Consider the following 16,200-nt stretch of genomic DNA (forward strand, 5'->3'; position numbering starts at 1 on the left):
GGGACAAGGGGAGAGCAACGGACTTGAACTCATGCTTCCTTCATGCCTGAGTGTCCAAGTTGCTCCTTTACAACCTGACAGGGGGGAGTTTCCCTGGTTGGACGTAGCGCGTGGAAGGAACACGTTATTTTTTAGCTTGTAGTTTGTCAGTGAAAAAAGGTAGTCGACGAACATTGTTCGTCTTATATAGTATTAGTGGAGGAAAACAACAGTGACGACGTGTTGCTCTGTGGTGAATCAACACTGAGTTCAGATCTCACTGTATGTGTTGTTGTTTTACTTTTATATTCATTCATTCTCAATGAGAATTGATCAGTGCCCATACCCGAAGGCGGGGTTGGCGAAAGGGCCTTTCTGTGTGGAGTTTGCATGTTCTCCCCGTGTCCCCTAGGGTAGGTAGTGGTACCCTCACAAAAAACATGCAGTAATCCTGGTCTCTAAACTGCCTCCCCCTGGCCAGCCGGGGCGCCTGATGGAGGGGAAAGGAACTGGTTGGAATAACGTGTTCCTTCCACGCGCTACGTCCAACCAGGGAAACTCCCCCCTGTCAGGTGTAAAGGAGCAACTTGGACACTCAGGCATGAAGGAAGCATGAGTTAAGTCCGTTGCTCTCCCCATGTGCCCCATATATGGGGACTAGGTTGGTCTCCCCTTGTCCCCCATATATGGGGACTAGGTTGCTCTCCCCTTGTCCCCCATATATGGGGACTAGGTTGGTCTCCCCTTGTCCCCCATATATGGGGACTAGGTTGGTCTCCCCTTGTCCCCCATATATGGGGACTAGGTTGGCGGAGGGTGTGTAGAGCCCAGGATCACATTAGATGATTCACAGGGGTGAAAAATGGGTTACAAAATCGTGGGATAAAAATATATATATATTAAAAAAGAGAATTGATTTGCTTTTTCTTCTTTCCAGTCCAGTCCAGTTTGTGTCCCTTTCACATTTGTGGTCTTTGGCGCCACCCTGTGGCCATGTTCTGTGTACCCTTGTTAACCCATTCTGACCGGGCACCCATTTTGGTGTTAGCATCATGTTACGCTTTATGTATTGAAAAATAGCAGATCTACAAGCTCATATCGCGCCACCGAGTGGCGCGATACGAGCTTGTAGGTCTGCTATTTTTGAAAAATTCGAAGAACGACTGACATTTTTAGAATCTGATCTCAGGTCAGAATGGGTTAATCAGACCAGTGTGTGTCCCAGTGGAAACCTCGTATGAATCTGATCTCAGGTCAGAATGGGTTAATGTTCTATAGAGGCAGCTATTTCATTGTTCTGTGTTTGTAAGGAGGTGTTTTGGGGCATCTTTTAATTTAAGTCTTGTTTCTTTTACCTGTAAGCCCGAGTTATGGTCAGTTGTAACTATGTTTTATCCTTTGCTATTTTACATCAGCCATTTCTGTACATTTCCGTTCCTTTTTTTGCACTCTTGACAGCATTACAGGCCTGACATCGAAATAAAAAAAATGTCTTCTAAATCCTGACAGTTTTCTGAAATACCTCATGTTTCTATATCAGTGGTCCTCAATATTTCATGTCAGGGACCCCAAAGATTATATGTAATTGGCCGCCGACCCCCCCCATCTGAAAATATGTTATTTCAGGGACCTCTCAGAAGCAAAGACTTGAGTTAAAAACGTTCACTCTGAAAGAATATATTATATATTCAAAGATGTGTGCCGCATTTTCACGATTTTTCTGAAATATCAGACCTTTTCAATAGCTAAAGAATAACATAATGCTTAAAACACCAGAATGTTTTTCAAGTCAGAGGCAGGCTTATGGTTGGTTGGACCAAGTCCACCAGTCCTGTTTTGGCTCTAAAGCAGGGGTGGGAAACTGGCGACCCGGGGGCCACATGCCACATCATTTATAAGACGAAAAAAGAAAAAATAGTGTTCTCCTGACTTTTTTTTCTTCTTTCTAATGATTTGATCGGCCCCAAAACATTGTGTTCATTGTCATGATTCGTCACGATCCGAGTTGGCTTTGTCCGCGGCGTAACCGTCTTTAAATAAATTATATTAGAAGTGCCGATGGGAGAATGCATTGGGGTTTCATTTCCTGGGCCACTCGCTTTTCTGAAAGGGGGAGGGACTGCGGCGCTCTATAGGACAGCTTCCTACTTCCTAATGTTTCAGTGGGTGTTGTCCAATAGGACAGCTTCCTACTTCCTAATGTTTCAGTGGGTGTTGTCCAATAGGACAGCTTCCTACTTCCTAATGTTTCAGTGGGTGTTGTCCAATAGGACAGCTTCCTACTTCCTAATGTTTCAGTAGGTGTTGTCCAATAGGACAGCTTCCTACTTCCTAATGTTTCAGTGGGTGTTGTCCAATAGGACATCTTCCTACTGACCTAATGTTTCAGTGGGTGTTGACCAATAGGACAGCTTCCTACTTCCTAATGTTTCAGTGGGTGTTGTCCAATAGGACAGCTTCCTACTGACCTAATGTTTCATTGGGTGTTGTCCAATAGGACAGCTTCCTACTTCCTAATGTTTCAGTGGGTGTTGTCCAATAGGACAGCTTCCTACTTCCTAATGTTTCAGTGGGTGTTGTCCAATAGGACAGCTTCGTACTGACCTAATGTTTCAGTGGGTGTTGACCAATAGGACGGCTTCGTACCTCTTCTTGGCGGTCTTCAGCAGGTCTTGGTCCAGAGGGAAGTCTGTGTCTGTGAAGTGGACGGAGGAAGGGTGGGGTTCCTCCGGAGCTTCCGTCTGCACCCTGAGAGACCTGAGCTGCTCCTGAAGGTTTCTGTGATGCTTCTCTGATAATGTTCCCTGAGGAGAGAGAGAGAGAGAGAGAGAGAGAGAGAGAGAGAAATGTCGGCTTGTCAATTGGATATTGATTTTTTTTATATCGGTATCGATGCCGTGAATGAAGCCCACCACACACCGTCTGCGGCGCGGCGCGTTGCCGCGCGGCGCCGCCTGGAAAATAGAACTGTGTTCTATCGGCGCGCCGCGGCGGACGCAGCCGGTGTGTGGTGGGCTTAATACCGCGATAATCGGTATAATCTGCCTTTTTCATTTGGCTGGAACCCGAAATGCTGCCAAACAGCGGTATTTCCAGATGTTTTTTTACGAACCAACTTGCTAGGACTTGTTACTCTCACCGGCGCCATGTTTTGTTTGCTTTCCTGGGCGGAGGCGGTCCGACAACGCTGCTGTCGCCTCGTCAATACTACAACATGACGTAACCATATCATCCTGATGACTAGAAAACAATACTACAACATGACGTAACCATATCATCCTGATGACTACAAAACAATACTACAACATGACGTAACCATATCATCCTGATGACTACAAAACAATACTACAACATGACGTAACGATATCATCCTGATGACTACAAAACAATACTACAACATGACGTAACGATATCATCCTGATGACTACAAAACAATACTACAACATGACGTAACCATATCATCCTGATGACTACAAAACAATACTACAACATGACGTAACGATATAATCCTGATGACTACAAAACAATACTACAACATGACGTAACGAGAGGCGAGGTTACGTCCCCAAGACGAAAAATTATAAGCAATAACTATTTTTTATATTTACATAATATTCACATTGTGAGCCTGTAGATTGGCTATTTTAATTTGTTTTAGTTTTGGCTACGTCTAGCTACTTCCAAGAATGGCGCACCAGCCGGTGGTCCACTGGTTGAAAACCACTGTGCTATACAGATAGAAGATGATTTGACCACTTCCCCACCTGTCCTGGTAGGCCATGCGTCAGGGAGGTGGTGCTGGTTGTGTTGGGTCCGTCCGTCAGGGGGCTGGTGGACAGGACGGCAGGGGGGTAGGGGCTGGTTGTGTTGGGTCCAGGCAGATGGTCATCCTCCTCCACATGGTCCAGGAACACGAACGTCTCCTCCCTGTCCGGGTCCACCATGGAGGTGTAGCTGTCGGTTCTGGACCGAGTACATAGATAGAGTTTTTATTAAAGTGTCCTACACATCAGGGGTGTATACTTATTATCTTACACACATCATAGGATGCCCCGCCCACCGGGCTCACAAGGCACTCACAGAACGTTACACAGACAGTGATATATCACACTCACAGAACGTTACACAGACAGTGATATAACACACTCACAGAACGTTACACAGACAGTGATATATCACACTCACAGAATGTTACACAGACAGTGATATAACACACTCACAGAACGTTACACAGACAGTGATATAACACACTCACAGAACGTTACACAGACAGTGATATATCACACTCACAGAACGTTACACAGACAGTGATATATCACACTCACAGAACGTTACACAGACAGTGATACATCACACTCACAGAACGTTACACAGACAGTGATATATCACACTCACAGAACGTTACACAGACAGTGATATAACACACTCACAGAACGTTACACAGACAGTGATATAACACACTCACAGAACGTTACACAGACAGTGATACATCACACTCACAGAACGTTACACAGACAGTGATATATCACACTCACAGAACGTTACACAGACAGTGATATATCACACTCACAGAACGTTACACAGACAGTGATACATCACACTCACAGAACGTTACACAGACAGTGATATATCACACTCACAGAACGTTACACAGACAGTGATATATCACACTCACAGAACGTTACACAGACAGTGATATATCACACTCACAGAACGTTACACAGACAGTGATATAACACACTCACAGAACGTTACACAGACAGTGATATAACACACTCACAGAACGTTACACAGACAGTGATATATCACACTCACAGAACGTTACACAGACAGTGATATATCACACTCACAGAACGTTACACAGACAGTGATATATCACACTCACAGAACGTTACACAGACAGTGATATAACACCATAAACACAACACACTCACAGAACGTTACACAGACAGTGATATAACACCATAAACACAACACACTCACAGAACGTTACACAGACAGTGATATAACACCATAAACACAACACACTCACAGAACGTTACACAGACAGTGATATATCACACTCACAGAACGTTACACAGACAGTGATATAACACCATAAACACAACACACTTATGGATACTTTCTCCAACGTAACTGACTTCTCTATGAATTTTCCTAAAACAAAAACTTCACTGCTGAACAACCAATTATTTAACATAAAACATTCAGACGTCCAAAAAACAAATCTTTGTTCTTATCCTGATTTTTTTTCCCCCTTCAAATAAAGAGTTTCTTAAATCATGGTCTATAGTGGACAGTATAGAAAACACAATGAAACTCATCCTCTACACACAGAACTACAACTCCCAGGTCACACAAAACTACAACTCCCAGGTCACAAAGAACACACAGTCGCTGCTCCCCCACCTCGACTGCCAGAGGTGAAGCACCGGATCTTAACTGTCCTCTTTTTAAATTAAATTCATAAGGTTCAGTCATGTATTATGTATATTACCATGTATACAAGTATTATATAGTAGTTATTATAGTAGTAAGAAGTGGTAAAACTACCTGAAAATACACGTTAAAATAAATCCAACACAAAACGTAATCTGCAGCGCAATTCATTACGATGTATATAATAATGTAGTGCCTCATCTGTCTCTCAGCTAAGCCCTAACCCTGAGCGAACCCTAGCCCTGGTCCAATGCTTACAGCGAGTGTCTCTCTCTGACCCCTAACCCTGAGCGAACCCTAGCCCTGGTCCAATGCTTACAGCGAGTGTCTCTCTCTGACCCCTAACCCTGAGCGAACCCTAGCCCTGGTCCAATGCTTACAGCGAGTGTCTCTCTCTGACCCCTAACCCTGAGCGAACCCTAGCCCTGGTCCAATGCTTACAGCGAGTGTCTCTCTCTGACCCCTAACCCTGAGCGAACCCTAGCCCTGGTCCAATGCTTACAGCGAGTGTCTCTCTCTGACCCCTAACCCTGAGCGAACCCTAGCCCTGGTCCAATGCTTACAGCGAGTGTCTCTCTCTGACCCCTAACCCTGAGCGAACCCTAGCCCTGGTCCAATGCTTACAGCGAGTGTCTCTCTCTGACCCCTAACCCTGAGCGAACCCTAGCCCTGGTCCAATGCTTACAGCGAGTGTCTCTCTCTGACCCCTAACCCTGAGCGAACCCTAGCCCTGGTCCAATGCTTACAGCGAGTGTCTCTCTCTGACGCCTTGTGGAAGTACCTTCCACAGCCCTCTGGTCATATTTCCACTCCCGTGCGCTGTTTTTCTAATACCCGCAAATAAACAAAACGACGTAACCACTCACCGAAATAAAGCCTGCTAGACCTTAAGGTAAAAGTCTATTCTCGAAGCTGGGAAGCGTCTCAGGTCCCCAGTGTCTCTCTAAAATGCACTTTGTGTCATTTTAATAACGCAATGTACCCTGAATTTACCGGGCAGAGTCATTTCTTCTACTGTGGAATTTCCGGGTTTTACCCGCGCCGATCTGGCTGGATTCATTTTATTTAATGTTTAAAATAGTGCATTTTAGAGAGAAACTGGGTACCTGAGACACTTCCCAGGTTCGAGAATAGACTTTTACCTTAAGGTCTAGCAGGCTTTATTTCGGTAAGTGGTTACGTCGTTTTGTTTATTTGCTGGTATTAAAAAAACAGCGCACGGGAGTGGAAATATGACCAGTGGGCTGTGGAAGGTACTTCCACAAGGCGTCAGAGAGACACTCGCTGTAAGCATTGGACCAGGGCTAAGCGAACCCTACAAAGCCTCCCGCAAACTGACTCAGATCAGCCAACGCAGCTGAAGCTGGAAGTAGCCTCACTAAAAACTCTCCACACGTCCCAAACTCTTCTCCCTTCTGGCTCCAAAACTATATGGAATGCACTTCCCATTACAGAACTACAGACTCACTCCCAATATAAACTATGGAATGCACTTTCCATTACAGAACTACAGACTCACTCCCAATATAAACTATGGAATGCACTTTCCATTACAGTCAGAACTACAGACTCACTCCCAATCTAAACTATGGAATGCACTTTCCATTACAGTCAGAACTACAGACTCACTCCCAATCTAAACTATGGAATGCACTTCGCATTACAGTCAGAACTACAGACTCACTCCCAATCTAAACTATGGAATGCACTTCGCATTACAGTCAGAACTACAGACTCACTCCCAATCTAAACTATGGAATGAACTTCCCATTACAATCAGAACTACAGACTCACTCCCAATCTAAACTATGGAATGAACTTCCCATTGCAGTCAGAACTACAGACTCACTCCCAATCTAAACTATGGAATGAACTTCCCATTACAGTCAGAACTACAGACTCACTCCCAATCTAAACTATGGAATGAACTTCCCATTGCAGTCAGAACTACAGACTCACTCCCAATCTAAACTATGGAATGAACTTCCTATTACAGTCAGAACTACAGACTCACTCCCAATCTAAACTATGGAATGAACTTCCCATTGCAGTCAGAACTACAGACTCACTCCCAATCTTCCGCCGTAGTCTGAAAACCCACCTTTTCAGACTCCATCATGGCCCCTAGGATAGCACTTTATGTACACTTAGATAGCATTTTATACAGACTTTTTTATACAGTTATAGCATGTTACGTAGACAGCTCTAGAATTGCATTGTATGTAGTCATAGCACGTCATAGTATATATGTATGGTATAGCATAGTATAGTATATATGTATAGTTTCATTATATAGATATTCCCACTGTTATGTTCTTAGCTTACGCATGTTTCATGATAACTACTTTTTATGTATGTGATGTATTGACATGCTTTTTGTTCTTGCTTAATGTAAATCGCTCTGGATTAAGAGCGTCTGATAAATGCCTACATTGTAAATTGCTTCATCTCGCTCAGCTAAGGGGGTCCCTGCTTCATCTCTCTCTCAGCTAATGGGGTCCCTGCTTCACCTGTCTCTCAGCTAAGGGGGTCCCTGCTTCACCTGTCTCTCAGCTAAGGGGGTCCCTGCTTCACCTGTCTCTCAGCTAAGGGGGTCCCTGCTTCACCTCTCTCACACAAAAAAGCAACATTGTTGCGGCTAGTTCTAAATATGAGTTTTAATATAATGTTAATTGCCCACCCAGCCAGCCAGCCAGCCGCCCATCTCTCCCTCCCTCCTTCCCCTAGACCCAGGTACCTCCTGTCCGTGTCCACAGCATCCCTTCTGACGGTGGTGTAGCGCCTACTGCTGAAGCCCACAACCCCGGTCCTCCAGCCTCCAACACCGGCCTCAGTGCGGCCAGTCAGCCCGGTCCTCCAGCCTCCAACACCGGCCTCAGTGCGGCCAGTCAGCCCGGTCCTCCAGCCTCCAACACCGGCCTCAGTGCGGCCAGTCAGCCCGGTCCTCCAGCCTCCAACACCGGCCTCACTGCGGCCAGTCAGCCCGGTCCTCCAACCTCCCACAGAGGGCTCACTGCGGTCAGCGTGGCCGAGAACAGAGACTCCTCGCCGGGGAGGCGTCCAGCCAGCCTCCCGGTGCCTCCAGACAGACGCACCACAACAAACACAGCCTCTGAGGGAGACCAGCTCCCGCAGCGGAGCTCTCAGAGTCAACATCACCTCCTATACAGTCAGAGATAAATAATAATAACAATAATAATAATAATCACTCTTTATATGGGGCTTATCAAGACGTCATATATCCATATATAGAGTTATCTGTTGACCGGACGTCAGCGGTAGATGTCTGTAGTTTAATACATCGCGCTGCGTCCATAAAGCGACTCTTTAAAGGTTAAACATTAACATTATTAATTATAACATTGAGACTGAACAAACACAAACACACGCCGCTGCTGGGCGCCGCCATCTTGGTTCCTACTTCCTGCCTGGGCGGAGATGACGTAATGACAACGTTATAATTATTATTATTTTATCAGAACGTTTATTTTATGTATGTATTTGATTAATCCATAACTCATAGAATGCTGAAAGCGTTTTTAAACGTTTTATTATAGCCAAGCGCAAGAAGCGCATAACGTTTTTATACGTTTTATGGTCCAAAAAACGTTATTTTATTGATTACTATAGTTCAACTATATTTGCGCCCGGACAACTCATAATGTAACACCGATCGGCTCTAAAAAGAGTTAAAACCCCCCCCTGCTGAAAAGAGGTGTTGGTCTGAGAAGCGTCTGGCACCGCCTATTGGTTGGTCTATGCGAGGACGTACGACGTATTGGAGACGGCCGTCCGGCATAGACCAACGCAGATGTCAGGGGATCTAAAATGGATGGGACAATGCTCTTGTTTGTGTGAATACACTCGATTCCCCCTCCCCTCCTGTTTCTACATGGTTTCTCCCGAGGGAGAATGGTGGGGGGGGGGGGGGTCTCTTCCTCTTGGATCGCATTGGCAGTTCCCCCCCCACTCCCGAGTCCCCACTGCTTTCAACTGCAAGGCTTGCACTCACTCTCATTCTCGGAACAAGATACAACGCGATTTGCTCTCTGCCCGTATATAAACCTGCAACGATCGGCATTTGATTTCATAACGTAACGTTTGCCAGACACATGTGGAGTTAGTCATGGACAGATTGCACATCATTATCGAGGGCCCGCCATGATACGTTGGTCGCTGATCGCAAGCCGTACTGCTGCTGCGCTGCTCGCATCCACCATCCAATCCACCCCCCTTTCTCGTTACAACAGGCTATTATAAACTCACCGTCGAGCAGCCTGCCCTGCACCTAATGTGATAAAATGAACGGCAGGACAAAATCGGATCGATTATTATCTGTCTATCAGCAACATACGGGTGTTTGTCTTGCAACGACAGGTGGTGCTTTCTCGTTTTTTTTCTTCCAAATACGTTGACGTGCTGCTTCTGCTGCCGCATCCATCTCGTTGTTTTTCTTGTTTTTTTTCCCAAACATGTCCAGACACAATCCGATCCAGTCTCGCGTCTCACCTTATAGATACGCGAGACTGGATCGATGAGGTTAGTGGTATGTCTGGACATGTTTGGAGCGGCACACGACAATCGACAATAATGTTGATTATGCAAGATCATTTCCTCAAAGCCTAGTTGCCCCCCCCCGTTACTGCGATTGTTTGTAGCTCGAATCACAGAATGAGTTCAATGAGCGTAGGGAGAGGGCACATATGGGGCTACGATTGAAGAAAGTTTCCAAGTCCGTTTTATGATCAGATAATGTGCATCAAGACTCTCTGCTTTCATAAGAAAAAAACTAATACTGTAATTGCGAATGCAATGAGCACTTACTATGAGACCTAGCAGATCACGTCTGTCTGTCTGTCTGTCTGTCTGTCTGTCTGTCTGTCTGTGTGTGTGTGTGTGTGTGTGTGTGTGTGTGTGTCTGTCTGTCCCGCTTACTGTATATGTGGACCTGGCCCTTTTGTGCCCATATATGGAGCTGAGTGATTTGTGAGTCATGGTGACATGAGTGTGATGGCGTGGTCCTGCTTTGGGGACTCCTTATATGGTTATGGCTGAGTCATGGTGACATGAGTGTGATGGCGTCTTTTGTGACCATATATGGAGCTGGCGTGGTCCAAGCACTAACTATGACACCCTGCAGATCATGTCTGTAATTTATTCTAATTGTTATTGCAATTTACGATCTGCGTTCGCCTTCCGCGTTCGCGCGTCTTACTCGTAATAATAAAAATCACACCCCTGTGAAGTGAGCAGTGCAATGTTGTGAAGTGAGCAGTGCAACATTGCACTGCTCACTTCACTGGGGTGTGATTTCTATTATTATTACAGTATTAGTATTTTTCTTATGAAAGCAGAGAGTATTCTGTTTCATACGGTATATAGTATGTACATGTCGCTATAGGCCTTATTTTGTGAATATTTAGTTGTTAGGTCCATGCTCTCTAAAATTATCTTTTTCAGAGAACTTTAGAGATGGCATGGGCCTGAATAACTATTATTCACAAAATAAGGCCTATAGCGACATGTACATACTATATACCGTATGAAACAGTCGACTCTCTGCTTTCATAAGAAAAATACTAATACTGTAATAATAATAAAAATCACACCCCTGTGAAGTGAGCAGTGCAATTGCACTGCTCACTTCACAGGGGTGTGATTTTTCTGGGTGGTATTTTTCTTATGAAAGCAGAGAGTCTACTGTTTCATACGGTATATAGTATGTACATGTCGCTATAGGCCTTATTTTGTGAATAATAGTTCTTCGGGTCCATGCCTTCTCTAAAGTTCTCTGGTGGGCGCAAGCTGCATTCAATAGCCAATTAGTGACAAACTGTATATGTGTACAATGTGTACTGTTTTCCTCCTAAAAGTAGACATTCAGGGCTTTCATTCGGTATATGGTTTGTATAGGATATTATTTGTGCTCAATTTTATATCGGTCTTTTGAACTAAAAAAACTGAACTGAAATGTCTGTCAACTTCAGGCCTCCATATCTCTGTTGTTTTTTTTCACAAGCAGCGTGCAGGCAAAAGCAGGTGTTAGAAAAAGGTCAATATCTCCAGAATGGAAGATGGTAGAATCATAATTTTTTTTTTAAATTGAAGTGGACAAGTTGGGCTTTCTTTTTATTTATGCGATTGTGATTCTCGCTATAAGAGGCCCCTCGCTGTGGGCCCCCCAAAAAGTTCAAAAAGCCCATGTTAAGCCTTCAGCACCAGTAAGCCAGGGTCCGCTAGAACCTGTAGCAGTCTATGTGTCTATTGAGAGAAATTTGTAAATTTATGGAAAATGAAATACAAAGTTTCTGTCCAACAGCAACAACATCTGGGCTAAAATGAATAGCCTTTACAAACATCGACAGCAATAAGTCTCTCATAGTTGAGAATTAGAATAAGATTTTCAAATCAATACAAAATTCTATCTTGTATTTAGTTGCAATTGTTGTAAACATATACAGTACGTTTCACTTGTCAAAATTATGTTGATTTCAGTTTTTTATCCACTGCGAGGAATATCTTATTCACACTGAAAATTGACGGGAATAGAAATAAAGTGATGATGAAAAGTACCACCCAGGTGGCCAGCCAGAACAAACATGCTTATTTAGTTAGATCTTTTATAAGTTACTGATGTATTCACAGGCCATAGGAGGTGGAAATGTAGGGATAAACATCTAATAATACTCCAAGTTACGGTTTGGTGCTGTTCGGCTGTTTGTTCCCATTTGGTGAATGCCTTGAGGCTATATGTTGGGGGTTGTTTTGTGGGAGTGAGCCACGGTCTTTCCTCAAACGAAAACTGAACCAAGCACGACAAACAGCTATCAATTGGAAATCACAGCCCAAACCCGTCCTTAATGGGATTTGATTGCACATAAAATGCGTTCAAAACGTCATAACTGATAGTCCAATCATGTGCTTGTTGGATATTTGACAATAATACTTGATGATTTAGATTCCTATACCAATACAAGTAAAATTATTAAGTACATAAAAATATTCAACTACAATGACATAATGTTAAGCAAACATTAAGCAGTGCAATTTCTATCATTTTACTAATATAAGCTGCATTATGAGAAACATTGAAACATAAACCACAAGATGGCAGTAACACAAAGGTAGAGGGGCCTGTAGTCTGTAGCCATTAAACCAGTGTGTCCCTGTCAAAACCTTTATCCATCAGTGTATTATAGGAAACTCTAATGAACACTAAGCCTTCTAGTTAACACATTGTGTTCTACATTCACTCTCTCTCTCTCTCTCTCTCTCTCTCTCTCTCTCTCTCTCTCTCTCTCTGGGACTTTCTCCTCATCACGGTCACCAAATGCTTGCTCAGGGGGTAAATGTCATCTCCCTGCTCTACTCTACAGACAATGTGTCTTGTGATATGGCATAGGACTATTCAATTTAATGCACTGAAAGTATGAATGAACAATTTCATAATCATACATTAAAGAGTAAACAAATCACAATACCGACAAACTGGTCAGGCTCCTACTTGGCCTCACCCCCACGAACCCACCTCACCCCTGCCCACTTTGACAGGCTGGAATGGCTTAGGGTCGACGGCAGAGCACAGCATCTTGTACTGGGTCTGGTCCACAAGATTCGATACACCACTAAGATACCCCTGTACCTGTCTAGATACTTCCTTTAATGTAAACGAAGTCCACACCCACAACACCAGAGGGAGTGCAACGAACCATGTACAGCCCAGATTCGGCACAAACAAGGGACTAAATTATTTTCGCTCCTATGCCACCAAAATGTGGAACGCCCTACCAACAGTCATTAAGACATGCGAATCCCTTGACTCCTTCAAAACCGCCCTCAAAGGGCACCTACGGACGGCTGCAATTCGAAACTGGCCACCGTAAAATCTGAATCCCCCCCCACCACCCCCCCCCCACCTTTTCCCCTCACTGTATATGTTTCTTTTCCCTTTTTCCCTCCTTTATGATGAATTCCTGTTCTGTTCTTGGTCTATATAGAAGTGATTTGTACGTCTCTAAATGTTTTCATGAATTGAAAATGGTGGACCCTCTTGTAAACAAGTGTACTGCTTAATTGGGTCGTCCACTCACAGTTAACAGTCTTTGTATTGAGTTTGTGCTTGAAATGTACTGTCATTCTGCAAACTGTTAATAAATATTTCAATCAATTGTTTACGTAACCAACAACAGCCACTTAGCTACGACAAACGCTATGCAAAGCTCGGCCAATCACAGCAGAAGTTAGTTAGGTTACTCCAGAATAGTGTGACAATAACTATAGTGAACTATTAGTGAACCACACTAATAAAAGACAGGGAAGCAAACAACATGATATGAGATGTCTTGTGCCTTTCGACCATTAGGCCTAGACTCTGCAACCATATTAATTTATGTCACAAAATAAAATATGACAATTATAGACCAACATCCACTACTGTACCTTACAGTAAGTGGCACAAAATCAAACTGTGGCTTCTTTGTGATATCATCCGGAAACATTGAAGCCATCATTATAGAACACAATTAGTTACACAACACCGTCACAGTTAGATCAAGTGGCAACACTAACCTGCAACCCAGCAAAATAGAATAGAATTTACTCACAATTAGCAGAACAGAATCTGGATGGCTGGATATCCATGAATCAGGGAATGATGTAGAGCAGGGAGACGAGCAGGGAGATGATTTCCCCTTGAAGTGATGATAATCTTTTTGGGGCACTTGGAGATATTAAAACAGTATCCCTATAAAGCAGAGTAAAAAAGAAAGAAAAGTATTATTAATGACGAAAAAAAACCATTTATTCTCAACCGATAGGCCCATAGTTTCGTCTTTTTTTCAAATCCTCGTTTTTCATCATTTTTGACCATGGGCTATAGCCCATATCGAACGGGGCATACTATAGCACCGTTTATCTACATTTTTGAGGATTTGAAAAAAAGACGAATATCAACAGTAGTAGACTAACAAAAGCCTTGCGCGGAATATTATTGAGAAGACCCATTTTATCTGCAAAAAACAGCGCTCTCTGCTGTTTGTTTCCTGTTCTGTTGCCTTGAGAGATTATTCTATTCTACACTTAAACGGCATAATTTCACATTTCCTCCAAACAGACAGACAAGGGCAGTTTCCTCTACTGATTTATTTGAAGGCTTGTGTATCCTCCAAATTCACCATGAAAACTATAAACAATACAATAAAGCAAGCACGTTACAATTAACATAAAATGACATGCACAGCATGTATGCAAACAGTTTTACACAAGTAAAATAGTAAACAGACATAAAACAAACAACAAATACCTCGTTGGCCGCGTGCAAAACAAGAAGGGAATCTCTTCAGGTCCTTATAACCTTTAATTAATGACAGTATAGTCTCTTGTGAACTTTCTTATAACTTTAAAGTCTCTTTGTGTGACCGTGTGTGTGTGTAAACCGAAGCTGCTGCATAAATGCATAGCTTAGCTTCTTGTGGCTTGATTGCTTACACAAACTCCTGTGTACCGATAGCGAGATTACTTTCCCTATGATTCTTCGGGGATTCGAGCACTGTGATTGGTTGTCAGTGGAGTAGGAAGCGCTGGGCTGTGTTTTGGACCGCACACAAGTGTTTATGCCTACTAGTACTCTAACTCTAACTCTAACCCTAACCCTAACCCTAACCTAACTCTAACCCTAACCCTAACCCTAACCTAACTCTAACCCTAACCTAACTCTAACCCTAACCTAACCCTAACCCTAACCTTAACCTAACCCTAACCCTAACCTTAACCTAACCCTAACCCTAACCTAACCCTAACCCTAACCTAACTCTAACCCTAACCCTAACCTAACCCTAACCCTAACCTAACTCTAACCCTAACCCTAATAATAAACTCTAACCCTAACCCTAATCCAAAAACTATTAAAAAGTCTGCGGTTGTAAAACATTGGCGGCAGTGGGGCGCGAACCAGCGAAGCATATATTACAAGTCGGCGTAGTAGTCCACTAGGCTAGCGAGGCAGCTGGCAGAATGGGGTTTGTGTTTATATTAGAAGGTGAAGTTGCGCCCGCGCGGGTGGCGCTTTCCTTGACTACTAGTAGTAGGGCGGGGCTTCGCCCCGCCCTACTACTACTAGCCGGTGTGGTAAAACAAGCGCTCCTTCCCCGAAGAATCATAGGGAAAGTAATCTCGCGTACCGCGAAGCCCTATTCACGGCTCCGTCTTATGAGCTAATTTAGAATTTCCTGTCTGAGAGCTAGCTAATTTAAGACATCCGGTTGCCTTCAGAATAAAATAAGGATATTTAATTCGTTATTTAAATAATTATTACATTACATTATTAGTATTATTATTACATTACAGTTATTGTAAAGACACACATTATGTTTCTGTGTAAAAATAAGTAATTAAATAACAAAAAGGTTATCTAAATGGATAAATGCTATTCACTGGAGTGCATGGACTTTATAAAGTGGACACTGGACAAAAGACGGCTCCGCGAGGCAACTATCTGGACATACCCACGCGTTCGGGAAGATGTCCTCTACCACCCCACAGTCTCCGCTAAGCGGGAGAGGTGTAGAATTCACAGCAGCAGAGCTTCTACTGGGGTCAATGCAAAAAAATGTACCGTTTCCGGACCCAGAATGGACACTGGACAAAGAGGCCTCCGCGAGGCAACTATCTGGACATACCCACGCGTCCGGGGAGATGTCCTCTACCACCCCACAGTCTCCGCTAAGCGGGAGAGGTGTAAAATTCAGAGCAGCAGACCTTCTATTGGGGTCAACACTCAAAAAA

General features: G+C 43.7%; 1 protein-coding gene across 2 annotated transcripts in view; it reads right to left on the reverse strand.

The window, feature by feature from the left end:
- The window catches only part of LOC308322027 (nitric oxide-associated protein 1-like), a 32,920-nt gene extending 24,100 nt beyond the window's left edge, over positions 1–8,820 (reverse strand). For both annotated transcript variants that reach the window (XM_080773207.1, XM_080773206.1), the window contains exons 1-3: positions 8,156–8,820; positions 3,744–3,942; positions 2,626–2,783 (exon numbers count right to left, since the gene is read on the reverse strand). In XM_080773207.1, the coding sequence (XP_080629333.1) occupies positions 2,626–2,783; positions 3,744–3,942; positions 8,156–8,574 (776 nt within the window). In that variant the 5' untranslated portion in view covers positions 8,575–8,820. The remainder of the gene's footprint in view (positions 1–2,625; positions 2,784–3,743; positions 3,943–8,155) is intronic.
- Positions 8,821–16,200: the final 7,380 nt, after the last annotated feature.

This window comes from Protomyctophum bolini, assembly GCF_963924005.1.
Source record: "Protomyctophum bolini genome assembly, chromosome: 10".
Classification (NCBI taxonomy): domain Eukaryota; kingdom Metazoa; phylum Chordata; class Actinopteri; order Myctophiformes; family Myctophidae; genus Protomyctophum; species Protomyctophum bolini.